Here is a 15,073-nt window from a genome sequence, read left to right on the forward strand (position 1 = left end):
CTTTACTATTTTTTTCTAATCGGCTCGGTTAAAAAGATACAGGCTGTTTAGTCCTATCTCACAAACGGTTTTATGGAATAAAATTAATTTCGGAATATAGTTCTTCATTTATTTGATTAATCTTTTTCGAATACAAAATATCAGCCACGTCTTCCAGTTTTCTCATTTTGACCATTAGGTACCATAAAAATACCAAAAATTCAAAGAACCCAGAACCCAACTCTTGCAACTAAGTTGGACGCTATCTGATAAATATTTGAACGTTCTGTGAAATAAAAGTATTCTTCATATTTTATTGTATAATACGCCATTTTCGAGTAATTTGATGTTCAAAAATCAAAAAAGTATCTATGAAATTTAAAAAACTCGGGTACTTCGGCTGAATACTCTGTTTAAAAGATCCAAGATGTGTTGTACCTCAGATTTATCTAGTAATTCTGTCTTTCCAGGGGTGGCACAGCTCTTTATGAAAACTTAAAAAAAAAAACTATATTTTTCTATCAGGGCAGAATCGGAAAAAATGGTATAGGAAAAAATTTTTCTTTTGACCTCAAGAATGTACTATTGAAATATTTGTATGAGTCAAAGACTCACTCTGTTAATCTTCTGTTATAAAGTTGAGTATTGCAAGCATGTCCGAATAGTAGTCTGAAGATTTGGAATTAATATATGCAGTTTCTCAAAAAAAAAAATAACTAATCAAAATGAAGCGTTTTACCATAGGTCAAAAGAAGAATTGAAAATTAGTTAAAAAACTCACCAATCAATAAGGTTGTTACCACAGTCTACATCTCGTTCAAAGTTCACTTTTTCACAACGAATGGAGAAATGTGATACATATTCTTAAAAAACAACTCTTCTAGTTATAAATCTGAAAACTGTATGGAGCTCGATGCAGCCGTTCGGCCTTGACGATTATTTAATTGATTCCATCTTTTTGGAAATTTTTCGATAGTCACCGTTCGAGTTGTTTTCCTCCCAATAAAAATAACCGTAGATGGACATGTGATACATATTCTGAAAAAACAACTCTTCTAGTTATAAATCTGAAAATTTTATGGAGCTCGATGCAGCCGTTCGCATTTTCTAATTACTGCCTCAAGCTCCTTTCTGTCCAGGCCATCAACCTCGGGAAATCAAAACCTAAATGAAATAAAAATTCCTGGATCTATTAAATAATTATAATTTCTATAGTTTTAAAGTTTAAATATATCACCAATATAAAACCATTTCGAGTGAATACTATAAGAATAAAGTCAGCAAGTAAAAAACAAATCAACAGAACATTATGAACAAATTATCAGCATTCAGAGTGCAACTATCATTACAACTCCTCATAGTTTGGTCCATAGAATATCAATTCGGGAATCTGTCCACCTTGAACTCCCGTACCATTTGTACTCTCCGACGAACATTGAAATTGAAATGTCACTTGACCCACGGTAACTTCACTCATACCCTCCTGACCGAAATAGCTCAATTCATTACCGTCCAATATTACAGAGGCTGTATAAAATGATTCTGGTTCGATTTGTATCGGATTCTCGAAGTAGACGTGGAAGGTGTTACTGGAGCCGTCCGAGAAGAAGGTAGTGTTGTTTTCCGCGAGAACTCGTCCCAGACGCTTGAGCTCGATTTTGACCATATAGTCCGCAGCTCCATTCGAGGATCCAAAAAGGCCGAAACCGACCACGAAAATTCGTCGGTCGACTGAGAATTGAATGCTGTCGCAACGACCCCTGTAACGCCACTGGTTCGATCTATAGGCACATGATTGGAATCTATGACAAACCTGCAAAAAGATCGTTATTTCCCCTTATTCTGTGATGAGTGGTCATGGTACATGCAGGATTTTACATAAGAAGTACAGGGTTTCTGAGTTAAAGTGTCCCTATGCCTTATTGTAGAAAGTAAGGAAAAAGTTTAATACAAAACTTGTCTGTAATCGATTCAACCTTCATTTTTTATAACCCACCTTGATACAAGGTGCTCCGTTTTTCTCTGTTGCTATCAACTTTCTTATTTTAAATGGAACACCCTGTATATTATTGCATTTTTGGATTCCTTGTCAAATTTTAAGGTAATTTGGTTATGACAACCATGGTCCTATAAAGCACCGATTCTGAGATATTCGACTTTTTCCTAAAATTTTGACAGTTGTAGGTGCTCACTAAAAAAGCTGATACTTCTTTTCTAATGAATGTATCAAAACCAAATTTTGCCCAGCTCTTGTCAACATATTGGATCATATGTTACTTCTCTAGTTTTAGCAATCTCATATACGGTGTCTTCAAAAAGTAAAGTTGAAAATTCTAATAGAAGTTCAATCAAAACTGAATTTTTTCAAATGGCAACCTATATCTTTTTTGTGTTCATCATGTAGAGCAGGTAAAAATGAGCAAAAAATGTATTGAAACTTTCTGTAAAATGAATAGTTTCGGGAATATGGACGAAAAAGTGCATTTTCTTGGAGAACCAACGATAATTAATCAATTAAGCTGATAGAATATGGTAACTAATGAAACTAGCACGTATCTTATTGTTTATTTTTGAGTCTTTTTTTTGTGTTGTCAGACAACTATTTGATTATATTGAGAAAAATGTATGTCTGTTAGTTGAGTCCCCCTTTAAAGTTGAAATAATTTAATTTTATTGAGAGCGAGTACTGATTATGAGTAAAAAGTAAAAGTCTTTTTGTCTCTCATAAGTCAATCTAGTTAATTGAATTAATAAAAAAAATCAAAGCCAACTATATAACAGACACACTAATTAATAATTATCGTTGGTTCTTACGGGAAAATGCACTTTTTCGTCCATATTTCTGAAACTATTCACTTTACAGAAAAAGTTTGAAACATTTCTTGCTCATTTTAAACTGCTCTACATGAAGAAAAGAATATAGGTTGCCATTCGAAAAATTAATTTTTGATTAAACTTCTATTTGAATTTTTAACTTTAACTTTTGCAGACCCTGTATATCAGATTGCTAAAAATAGAGATGTAACATATGATCCAATATGTTGACAAGAGCTGGACAAAATTTGGTTTTGATACATTGATTAGAAAACTTGTATCAGCTATTTTAGTGAGTACCTACAACTGTCAAAATTTTACGAAATAGTCGAATATCTCAGAATCGGTGCTATATAAGACCATGGTTGTCATACCAAAGTTACCTTAAAAAATGCAATAATATACAGGGTGTTCCATTTAAAATAAGAAAGTTGATACCTACAGGGAAAAAACGGAGCACCCTGTATTAAGGTGAGTTATAAAAAACAAAAGTTCAATCGATTAAAAACAAGTTTTGTATTCAACTTTTTCTTCTCGCTCCTTTAGTTTTCACAATAAGGTATAGGGACACTTAAACTCGGACACCGTGTACGAATAAATTTCCGCAAATTTCTACAGAGAATCTAGTGTAGGATCACTTATGACCAAATCAAATGATCGAAACTTCAGATCTCACTTTATCGGGGACATTCCGAAAAAAGGATTGAAAGAATGGCCTTACATGAAAATGAACCTAGTCAACCAAACAATTAACTCAAGAAAAGACAATACTTACTTGGGATTTCAAACCAGCTCGAGGCTGTGTTGGAAATTGAAGAGTAGGTTTAAAATTAGCTGTGAAATGAAAAAATATATCGATAGTTTCTTGTTGTGTGAGTATTTCTTTTTGAGCAGCTCCATTCGCAAATTCCTCTAACGGCATGGTCGGAATCCTGATGAGATAAAGAGAACTCCCGAGGACTTTCCTCTTATTTTGAGGAGTAGATGGAATGTCCTGGCGCCCGCATTCCGCAGCTGCCCAATTGAGAGTTGCCTCTAATAGATTCATTTCTTTACAGTTGAGAGTTTCTCGAGCCAACACTGAATCCAGCGTTGCCCTGTCTATTTCCGTAAATCCTTCTGATTTGAGGGCTATTTCTGCCTGCAAATACATACTCATGAGTACCCAATTCACGATATCTCACCTAGATTCCTTACTGAAACCATACAGTGTTCTCCATCACAGTTGAGTCGATGTTATGTAGGAGTACTAGAACTAGTTTTTTTATTTTTTTGGTGATTCTCCACTAAACATTACTTTTTCCGATTCAGAAGGTTTATTATTTGAAATGAAGCACCAAGACTTATTAAAAAAATTTCACATCAACGTCTTATTCGAGAAAATACTCAATCTTTTTGACTTAGTTTTCCTGGACTGCGAGAAAATTTTTTTCCTTAGAAAATGTCGTGATATGCTCATCTTGTATGATTCCTTGTGAAAATAGTGTGGGTCTCGCATGCATTTTTTTTAAACTAAATACCCCCAAAAACATGGCACCTGAAAAACCATTTTCAAAATTTTTCTTACAAACCAAAAAATTTTGCTGGAGTTTCCCAGTATTGTATCCGACTACTACGTATATTCAAGTTCGAAGATAATTCTAGCCTATACGACTCAAGCTAAAACCGTTATTTTCAGCAAGAAATCACAAGAGACCTCATTTGTTCAAAATGAACCAAGCCATCAAAAATTGATTTTCAATTGAATAATATTAAACGTTCCTTGCGAAAACAAATTTACAGGTGCCTTTTTCTACCCTTTCCAATTATAGAGGAAAACCAGCAACATATTTTTTCCTATCGCTTATATGGAAATTTCAGTTTTCTGGTTTTCTGGAATTTTAAGTTGCTTTTGACGTGCCATCTTTAGTGAACTTTATCTATAAGTACGATATATTAAAGACCCACATTTTTTTCCGACAATGAATCACTCCTTAAATTTTCTCTATTCATTTACACCATGCATGTTATCGGAAATAGAGACCCCTGGGAATATTCATCTCAAAAGTGCTCCATGAAAAGTCAAATTTCTTTTATAAATTTCCTTTAGATAGTTGAATTTTGAAAAATGCGATCTTATATGGGAATGAAACTTGCAACAGGGTGAATATTCGAACCATGTTAGTTGGCAAAAATAACGGTGTCTCAAAACGCTTGGAATTAGTATGAAAAAAATTCGAACATATATAGCTGCAATTCAAATTTATCAATATCTTGCCCTTATGCGCCCTGCTGCATAAATTGGCATGAATGGAATTTTAAACAATAGAATTAACACTGAATATTCATTAATCTATTACGTTATCAAGACAATAAGAATGAAACAGTACTACCGTTTCTCAGATGTTCTAAGAAACAGATCCCAAAACCAATAGTCCATATTTCGAGTCCTAAATTATAGAATAATACCCATGAGACCACAATTCTGTGACAATTGGTAGTTAAGATTAATTTCTAGCGTTTTTTCATCAAATGAAGTTTATTTCAGATGGAACTATTTTCAAACCATTGTCCATCGCTCCTAATTTTTTTTTTCATTCAGTCTCATAAGACTGCAGGTCTTTCGTATGTCATATTGCCAAAAATGACCGCCGCTTTTTTTCGAGCGAAAAAAACCTCTATTGCCTAGTTTACACTACAAACAGTATGAGCAACCTTCAATTGTACAGCCAATACAATAATCAATTTGATGTCCATTTCAATCCCATATGTTTATCGCAGTTATCCCGCGGCACTGTACAGGTTGTTGCCCGAAATACTAAGAATTTGCAATAAAAAGATATGTACCTGGGCGTCTATCACTTCCCAACACCGTTGCATCAATTCAGGTTCTTCAAAAAGACGTGATTGACTCAGAAGAAGACAAGCATTCTTCGCTGTGAGGCTGGTCTCTAAAAAATTTACGCATGCACGTGCCAAATACGGGACGATGTATTTCTTAGCCACGTATAATGTAGCGAGGACATTATCGGCCTCTAATTGGATTTCATCACAATACAGGTATCTGAAATAAAAATTGATCTATAAACGTAAGGCACGTTTGTTGACTGTTTTTGAATTCAATAGCATTGTTCTAGGCATATCTTAGGAATGAAGAATTTTATCGTTATTGTGTGCAAAATGAACTTTCCTATTTTTTAGGTTTCTTTATCTATTCTTTTTTGAGAACATAAATGAAGTATGATGTCAGTATGATAAGGGTATTCATCAACGGTAACAGTTCATAAGAGATAATCTGCATAATTGTTTAGGGTCATTCGAAAGAACTTTTGTAGTCTGGGAAGTAAAGTGAAACCAGTGTAGAAAAAGTGGGACGCCGTATTGAAAATAATTGTGACGCCAAAGGGTGACAGTAAGTCACAGTCATTAGTTTGAAGAAGAAGACTACTCCGAAAAACTTTGTGAATAGTTTGGACGAATTTTGCTGTGTAAAAAGTCTCACCTTTTAAACGTCCTGTTTATAAAATTTTGCATAGTTGAATAATAGCGTGTTCATAGGTTTTCAACGAATATTTCAAGGCATCGCTTGAGCAATTCCTTCCTTACCAAACTTTGTGCTTAGGCAAGATTTCATCAGATTTTCATATGTAGTCATATATTCCTTGCTTATTAGGCCTCAAGGGAGGTTATATAAAAATATGTATATTATTCAACCAGCATATTATGATGGCTTCTATTCACCCGTATGACGTCAATCCAAGTGAATAATAGCCATAATTTACGAGTAGAATACAAAAAATTTTCAACAAATATTGGAAAATTCCCTGTAAAATGTTCATCATCATGTCTGTGATCATCACCATAAAGTTTGATAGACCAATGAATAATGGCTCATTAATCACAAGTGATTCATGAATGTTTGATAGACCATCAGTGATTAATGGCTAATAAACTGCTCCACATGAGTTAGGGATATTGACTTAAATGGCAAAAAAATATAGTTAAAATAAGATTTTTGTGATGAAAATTCATATTAGTATGATTGCAAATTAATTTTAGCCTGTAGGTCTGCAGCGTATACAGGGAGGTTAAGAAAAATCGAGTAAAATACCTAACGAAATTTTATTCCCAGAGAATTCAAGCATTTTAAGACTATCAATACAATGTATGGCCTCCACGGGCATCAATAACAGCTTGACACATTCTTTGCATACTACACACGAGGTTGTTGAACATTTCTTGAGGAATGTAGTTCCATAAACGGGGCAGAAGCTCTCCCAGATTATTTAAGGATTCTGGGGTAGGTTGATGATCATCTAATCTAGCGTTATCGTCTAGAAATTGAAAAGTTTCACCAATAGCTGCGTGAAAATTTAGCACAACATTGTCAATGACATGCTCCCTATAGTGTAAGGCGGTCATATTTCCAGGACAAATGTGTAGATCTGTGCGCCCGTTGAAACATATCCCGGCCCATACCATAACACTACCCCCTCGGAATGGATGAACTTCTTGGACATAGCCGACGATTACGGGGTATGCGTGGGATTGTCCATACCCTTATTCTTCGAAAATCTGAAAATCGTCCATATCTGGATTCATCAGTGAAAATGACACTACGCCATTGATCGTTTCAATTGATATGTTGCCTTGTCCAGTCTTTGACGCTTATGGTCATGTGTCCACCAAGCCTTGGTCTTTCCAACACGGAACGTGTCTCCCTGAACCTATTCCAAAGTCGAGATATCACACTTTGGCTGACTTGGAGCCTTTCCGCTACAACAACCTGAGTTAGGCCACCGCCACCCTGTAGCATTCCGATAGCCCTATTAGCCTCAGCGTTTGTTAATTCAAGACTTGGCATTTTCAGAAAACTCGTTTCAAATCGAAGCCGTTGATAAACTGACTTCATTTCAAATGAAGCCTATGAAAAGAACCAAACTTCAGAAAAAAGGCGACCAGATTGACGAAATGTCTCATACTGATTTTTATTGGATCGATTCAAGTTGTTATTGAGTTTTAAATGATTTTACAGCGATTTTATCGAAGATTACATACTTTTAAAAACGATTGAAAACGATATACCTAACTCTTGTGGGGCAGTTTATATCAAAAAGGCTGAATGAATCTGTAATGTTTAGATGCTGATAAAATCACACTTACTTCAATAGGGTGAGAAAAGCTGACGGTTCAACGTCGGGTACTTCTATCTCCTCTTTACACTCGGCCAGACTTCCGTAGAACATGGCGTAGAACACGGAGCTCCCCGTGGCCAAAACATACTTATGAGCCGGTACAACCTGAGTGTTGTTAGGCGTGCCTACGATGAATTTCACATCGGACATAAGCTCATTATTGAACATGGCCGCATTCCGTTCTCTCACTGTAGATTTGACGGCCTGCCAGTTGGGATCTTGGGTACCTTGCGGATTCACTGGGGAGACACAGGGACTCGAAAACGGCGAGCCGGAAGCGCTGCTAGGTTGGATCACCTGGAGGCCTTCCCTCTGGGGCACCAGCTGGGGAGGTGACACGCTGAGGGGGCCGTTGTAGAGGGTTTCTGCTGGAAATCAGGTGAATTTGACGGTTTGGTGGATTTCATAGTGAGTACAGGGTGGAGAACTCGTTCAGCAACAAAATATAAACATTTTCACAGAGTTATTCAACCACTACACGTTCAGTTATTAGCTTGTTTTTGCTCCAACTAAATATACCATCTTTTGAAGTATGGGTTCTTCATAATAGTGATAATACTATACCCCTATCGACATCATGGCTTCTTATACAAAATACCCAGTATTAATGAATTTATTAGAACAATTTTTTGTACACGTGTCTTAGGATGAGGTATCTTTCAAACGATCAAAGGGAAAAATTAATAATGTGTTGAGCCACCAAAATGTCTTCTGCATTGTTCTTCTCCTAATAGGATGATAGATTGAGGTATTTCATCCCAGGCAACTTGTATATAATGTGGAAGTGCCAGTAGGGTCAGAGATCGATGGGGTAATCTTCCCATAAAGTCCCAGACCAGAACTATGGGTGAAAGATGATAGACAACATTTATGGGCCCAGGAAACAACAAATCAGCTTGTTTGCCTTCAAAATGAGTTGAGGTAATTCTGGCTACATGTGGTCTTGCCTTATTTTGTTGGAAGAGTCTGTTGGACAGAACATGTAGTACCACCACCTCCTGTATGTAAGGTATGGTGGTAATGTTGATTCTGATGAATACCATAAGCAGGTGTTAACATTGATGCCCTGTCGTAAGTTCATCAGCTTTCATGTGCTTCGACAGCACAATGGCCCGGCACCCATAGGAGGTGCCTCTGGCCTTAGGGCTGCCTCTGGAAAGTTGCCTTATAGTATAACAGCATTCCTTTGTCAGCAAATAACCCTGGCCATGTGATTCTAGGGCCCTCAACGTGTCCTGGGCCTGTTATAATGAATGCTGACGTGCGCCTCTTCAAGGTTCGTTTTGAACAGAATTTTCTTACAAATAAGGGCATTCATGTAGTGGTGGATGGTATCAGTCAGTTGAATTTAAAGTAAATATCAGAGTGCTCCACTAGTAGGATTTTTTTCACCCACCCTCTTCCTGATTCATCTAATATGATCTCAATTCAACCAAAAACCACATAGTCAACTTCTCCGATGTCTTTGTTCACCAGCGAATAAGAAAATCAGATTGTGAAAGGGGGTAAGCCCATTAGACAAGCATCACTTTCAAAGAATCCAACAACTCGCCATATAGGATTGTGATAATTTATATGGTTGCAATTCTCAACAAAAACTCAAATGAAATTTGCCAGTACTAAATGGACATTGCAATAAATTCCATATAATGAAATATAAATTCTATTCTGAGAACTATTGAATATATCATTAGAAATTGCAGGAAAATAACTTTGAAAAATTGACACAAAACTCATTGCATTGAGCCATTGTATTCTGGAATTCAGTGCATATTTAAGAACATTTATTATGGATTCTACAGTACAAAAAAGGAAACAATGTTTTAGCTCCTTCATATTTCATGACAAAGGGCAAAGAGTATTCATAAGATATAAGATCACTGCATGAAATCCAGCCACCAATTCAATGCTGACATTGCTAACATTGGAGGTATTGAAAGAACGATAATGGGATCTACTGTGATCTCAGTGTGACCGATACACACATTCGAGTTGCTTTAAAATAATCCAACAATAGTTAAAAGACTTGATGGTTACTACATTATCAGATTTTCAAAACATTAATCAATGCATGACACAAATATATGAAGTGTACAACCGGCGCTTCTTTAAATGAATTTTTTCTAATAATGATTGAAGTACTGTTTCGAAATAAAAAATGTATAATAAAAATATAAATTTATCCGAATTTCTCAGTGCAGCACCATCTCAGCTTTAGATTCTGTTTACAGATGTATACATGAAGATCAGAGCCATAAATTGATATACTTCTTAACTACTTTATATTTGACAAATTTTCTACTTACCATTGAGCCAAGTATTTGTTTGAGACATTGGCAAAGTTTCCTTGTCTTGCTGAGCCCTTTTCACTGGTTTTGTGGAGATTTTCGAGTATAAATTAGACATAGCCATGGTTTTGATTATCGAAAAATAAATATCAACTTCAATTAAAATTATACGGATAATCTACAGCATCATGAGGAATCAACATTCACTAACTGCTTTTTAAATCAATGTACCAAACCTACAAGTTTTTGCCTTGAAACTATATTTCTTCCGCCACAGGTTTATCATAAAAGACACATATTGAACTTCCGCAACTTCATTATAATTTCAACGAATAAAATCCTAGCAGTCTTTGGGAGGAGACATAGCCTCCAATAACTCCTTCTCCTTCCTCCTATTTAACTCGAAAGATGTCACTTGGGAGTTTTATTTTTATTTGTATTGACTGACGCAAGTGACAGAATAATAAACAGTTGACATCATGACATCTGCTGTTTAACCTACTACATAGAGAAAACTCAAGTGCAAATGACCTAAAAAGAGGAAACATTCAAAGGTCCTCTTTGAAACATTTTAGGGTGAGAGTTTTTTGCACCAAGAATCCTGGATTGAACTAGGGTTTCTTTTGGTTTTGTGTTACTTCCGATTCCATTTAATCGAATGAAATATCAATTGTTAAAAAAGAAGTCTTTATAGAGAAACGAGTACCTTAATAAAGAGTTTTTGCTTTACAAGAAAGAGTTCATAATTTTTATTTTCATTTAGAAATTGAGTCTACATGCGCGGCTATAAAATATCTGTAGATTGAGCTATATTGGTTCTATTCAGAGGGTCTTCCTCGTAGGGTAGATTCTCCTTATTTCTTATTTCATCTTTCGAGTTCAGATAGTACAACCAACTGTAAATAATATAGGAGTTAGAGTCTATAAGACTATATAAGGCTCTTTTTCGACAAATTTTGAAGTTTGAGTGAAAAAATAATGAATATTTGTATGAAAATCTAAAATCCAATTAAAAGCTTCAAAGGGTGAAAAAGTTAAAGGAGAATACTTACCAAAATAAAAATACCGTTACGACATAAAATCCAGCTGATAATATAAAAAAGGCACCAGGGAAAGATGTCAGTGTGTACTGATAAAGACTTGTGTACAGGGGCCCGAAAACCAGAGGCATCACTGCCTCGCATACTCCGAATACAGAACTGGACTGGCCCAATTCGTTAGGGGGGACAATTTTCGAAGTTATTGATCTCATGGCTATGTGAGCAGTTCCATGAAATATTTCAATGCAAATTCCTGAAAAATTCTTTTAAAATTTCATAACAAATGGTAAGTTTGCTGTTTTACCTATGAGAAAAAACGAGCCGGTGGGAGCAAATGCATAGTACAAGCATGCAGAAACTTTACTCATCATAGCTATAATTCCCAGAGTAGCATCTCTTAGTTCTAGATATTTCGAGAAAAAATATAAAGCAAAAGTGCTTCCTGAAATATAAAACTTATCAAGTTTATGCAGTTGTATATCTCTTATTATAATGTACTTTCATCATAACAATAGTTCAGAGCATGAAACACTTCATATTTTTATTGTCTTATTCGTTTTTGCCATAAAATGAATCGTTGTGAAGATATGAAGTGTTTGATGCTGAAATCTAACAGTCCAGATTAAATATCTGCTTTTTATGCCCCTTTGAAGACTAACAAACTTGAAACATTTTGTGATCCAGGATCTTTCCAAGTAGTTATTTCAGTGAATCTTGTAAAATGGGTCATCCTGTATATATGTATAGCGAATTTATGTAAGTTCGAGTGTCACATATGTGACACTCCAGCATCCAGTGCGCTTTAGTTTTTATAATTGGTTTTTCATTAGCGAAGCGGATATAGTTATTTTCCTATCAAGTGCGGAAAGTGATAACACTTTCCGCAAGAGTTAGGAACAATATTTTTTCTACAAGCGTGCGCGTTCAACCTTTTTCCCGCACGCATTCCAAGTTGCAAAGAGTCACTTTCCCAAAGCGTGCGGGAAAAACGCCTGCTATTTCTTTCCCGCACGCATTTGCGTGCGGGAATGGATAAGCAGGGGTTTTTCCCGCACGCAAATATTATAGAGTACATTAAATTCTATCATATCTCTATGCACCGAACGCCAACGATGAGAAAGCCATGGTGACGACATGCAGAATTACGTCTGTCATTATATATGAATTAATCAAATGAGATATGATCTTTTTCGTGAAATGGTAAATGGATATATTTATATATTTCAAGCGCTCGTAGAAAAAATATTGTTCCTAACTCTTGCGGAAAGTGTCTTGCCCGCACTCAACTGCTTACCCGAACTCTGCTTCGCATCGTTCGGGCAACGGCAGTTTCGTGCGGGCAAGTATCACTTTCCGCACTTGATAGGAAAATAACTATTTTCTACAAGCGCTTAAAATATATAAATATATCAATTTCACGAAACAGATCATATCTCATTTGATTAATTCATATATAATGACAGACGTTATTCTGCATGTCGTTACTAAGAGTTTCTCATCGTTGACGTTCTGTCCATAGAAAGATGATAGAATTTAATTTACTCTATAATATTTGCGTGCGGGAAAAACCCCTGCTAATCCATTCCCGCACGCAAATGCGTGCGGGAAAGAAATAGCAGGCGTTTTTCCCGCACTCTTTAGGAAAGTGACTCTTTGCAACTTGGAATGCGTGCGGGAAAAAGGTTGAACGCGCACGCTTGTAGAAAAAAATCATTATTACTTGAGGTACTCCGCAGAGCAAAAATCGGATCTCTTGCGTTTTCTTTTAACAAACCAAAAATAATCTTATGTTTAGGAGCCCGCGTTTCCTCAACGAAGTTGTAAAAGTGTGTGCGAAAATCCCAATTATATAGGTGGGTTTACAAAATTCCTTTCCTTCTTCCACATTTCACCAAATATAAAACTAGTTACCACAAAAACCCGTTATTTTCGAGGAAAAATCCTTCGCCTACTTACCGCAAATTTGGATAGTGAACTGTATAGTATTATATATGCTATAATTAATTTCGTTCCATCCAAATTTGAATCTGGTGTATAGATAAAGAACTGCCAATTCACCTGTAAATAGAGCATATTTATATAGAAAAGCTTCATTGTTACTCTGGAACGCGTTAACGTGGCTATTAATTTAAACACCTTTTAAATATAATTTTCGAATATACATATATGTATTTCTAATAGCACCACTGTTTTTCGACATATGGAATTCCGGACAAAATTTTCACTTGGACACAAGTGGAGACACAATAATGGAGAGTTCGAAATTCGACAAACTCAATTTGAGATTTGAACTGAACGTAAAATACTTGCCATAAAAAGGTCCCATAATCATTACAGTAAGGAACATCATCACCAACATTTTCAATCTCCTCTCCTCAGAGAAACAAACTGTGAATGTATTTTTAAGATGTTGTAAATTGAAGAAATCTTTGAAGCAATTCGAATGAGTTTGTTGATGTTCATTTTTCTTTGGGTCCTTAATAACGAGTAATGCATAAATGAACACTACAATCATCACAACTGTGGTAAGAAGGTAAACTCCACTATATCCCAAGGGTTCTATAAAAATACCTCCTAGAGCATTACCGAATGCAATAGCAGTATTTTGAAACATAGATACAGCACCAACACGGGCTGTTCTCTCGTTGTCTGCACTTATACCGCTGATATAGCTGAAAACTCCCAACGTTATACATGGAATACCACCGCCGAGAGCAAAAGGCAGAGCATCAGATAGGGTGGAATACTCCACAGATAATTCTAAAAAGAAATACGCACAAACATAAAGGCATACATAACTGAGTATATCCCCAATTATTGGTACAAGAATCACGGGCTTTCTTCTATTATGTCTATCACTCCAGGAGCCAAAAAATAGTAGCAAACAGGTCGGGAAAAAACCCACTATGGCAGTTTTGATTGACATCATCTTAGCTACCAAATTTTGGACTTCAATTTCTTGGTAATCCTCGTAACCTGAGCGATCTCTTCTGAACATGGCATCGCACACTGTTGTGTTGTAGCCAAGATTCACTCTACACGCTTTTTCCAAGTTCATGTTTTGTGTAGCCAGGAACCCCATAGTTCCGGGTAATATGTAAAAGAATATCACGGGTTCTACTGTGGTGTTCATTATTATATACTTCAATTTCTTGAAGAATTCCATTTTCAAAGTCCGTTTCGCAGTTTACCTCCCACGCTGAACTACTTATAGGAATATTATTAGGAATGTATCCTAATAACATTACGAAAAAACTTTTCAACGATATAAAACGACACTCTATATACCTAGTACTACACACTATAAAAGTTATCTAAAACTTTATTTACAATAGGTAACCTCGTTAATTTCACACTATCAGAACGAATTATAAATTCTGCTGCGAAAACAGGTTCGATAATATCTAGTGTATTCCCATTATCGAGAATTTTGAGGAAAAAAATTGTACAATCAATGTGATTTGATAATACATTATTGTTATTGATTCTTTACAAGAATCGGATAATTTTAAAGGGTGTTTAATATTATCGTAATCACGTAATCAAATACATTTTACCTATGACGAATCTTTGGAATTGAGTACCGGCAAAAATTGAAACAAGTTTTCACATTTTCATTGTTTACGTTTATGGACATGTGAACGCTGCATATATAGGCTATTTTTCGAATACATAACTCGATGAAATTCAGTACGAAAATCGAGTTCCATCAAACAAAGATCCCCTAGACCTAAATGGCTACCAAAATTCAATCATTTATTGGATTTTCAAATATATA

The 15,073-nt window shown here is 35.6% G+C and overlaps 2 protein-coding genes across 3 annotated transcripts; both read right to left on the minus strand.

Annotated features, from left to right (window-relative positions):
- Positions 1-1,167: 1,167 nt before the first annotated feature.
- On the minus strand, positions 1,168-10,700 carry LOC123307202 (BTB/POZ domain-containing protein 6). Of its 2 annotated transcripts, none has more exons than XM_044889423.1 (5): positions 10,274-10,700; positions 7,936-8,332; positions 5,620-5,836; positions 3,569-3,934; positions 1,168-1,792 (listed from the first exon to the last, which is right to left on the minus strand). In XM_044889423.1, exons 1-5 carry the CDS (start codon positions 10,377-10,379, stop codon positions 1,325-1,327), a joined length of 1,554 nt encoding a protein of 517 aa, XP_044745358.1. In that variant the 5' UTR covers positions 10,380-10,700; the 3' UTR covers positions 1,168-1,324. The 2 variants fall into 2 exon arrangements, with proteins under 2 accessions (XP_044745358.1, XP_044745356.1); XM_044889421.1 differs by having other exon boundaries at positions 7,936-8,335.
- A 285-nt stretch (positions 10,701-10,985) lies between these two features.
- On the minus strand, positions 10,986-14,846 carry LOC123307203. The gene is made up of 5 exons (XM_044889424.1): positions 13,606-14,846; positions 13,252-13,353; positions 11,600-11,737; positions 11,308-11,548; positions 10,986-11,151 (listed from the first exon to the last, which is right to left on the minus strand). Exons 1-5 carry the CDS (start codon positions 14,459-14,461, stop codon positions 11,040-11,042), a joined length of 1,449 nt encoding a protein of 482 aa, XP_044745359.1. The 5' UTR covers positions 14,462-14,846; the 3' UTR covers positions 10,986-11,039.
- Between the last annotated feature and the right edge of the window lie 227 nt (positions 14,847-15,073).

This window comes from Coccinella septempunctata, chromosome 2 (genome assembly GCF_907165205.1).
Source record: "Coccinella septempunctata chromosome 2, icCocSept1.1, whole genome shotgun sequence".
NCBI lineage: Eukaryota > Metazoa > Arthropoda > Insecta > Coleoptera > Coccinellidae > Coccinella > Coccinella septempunctata.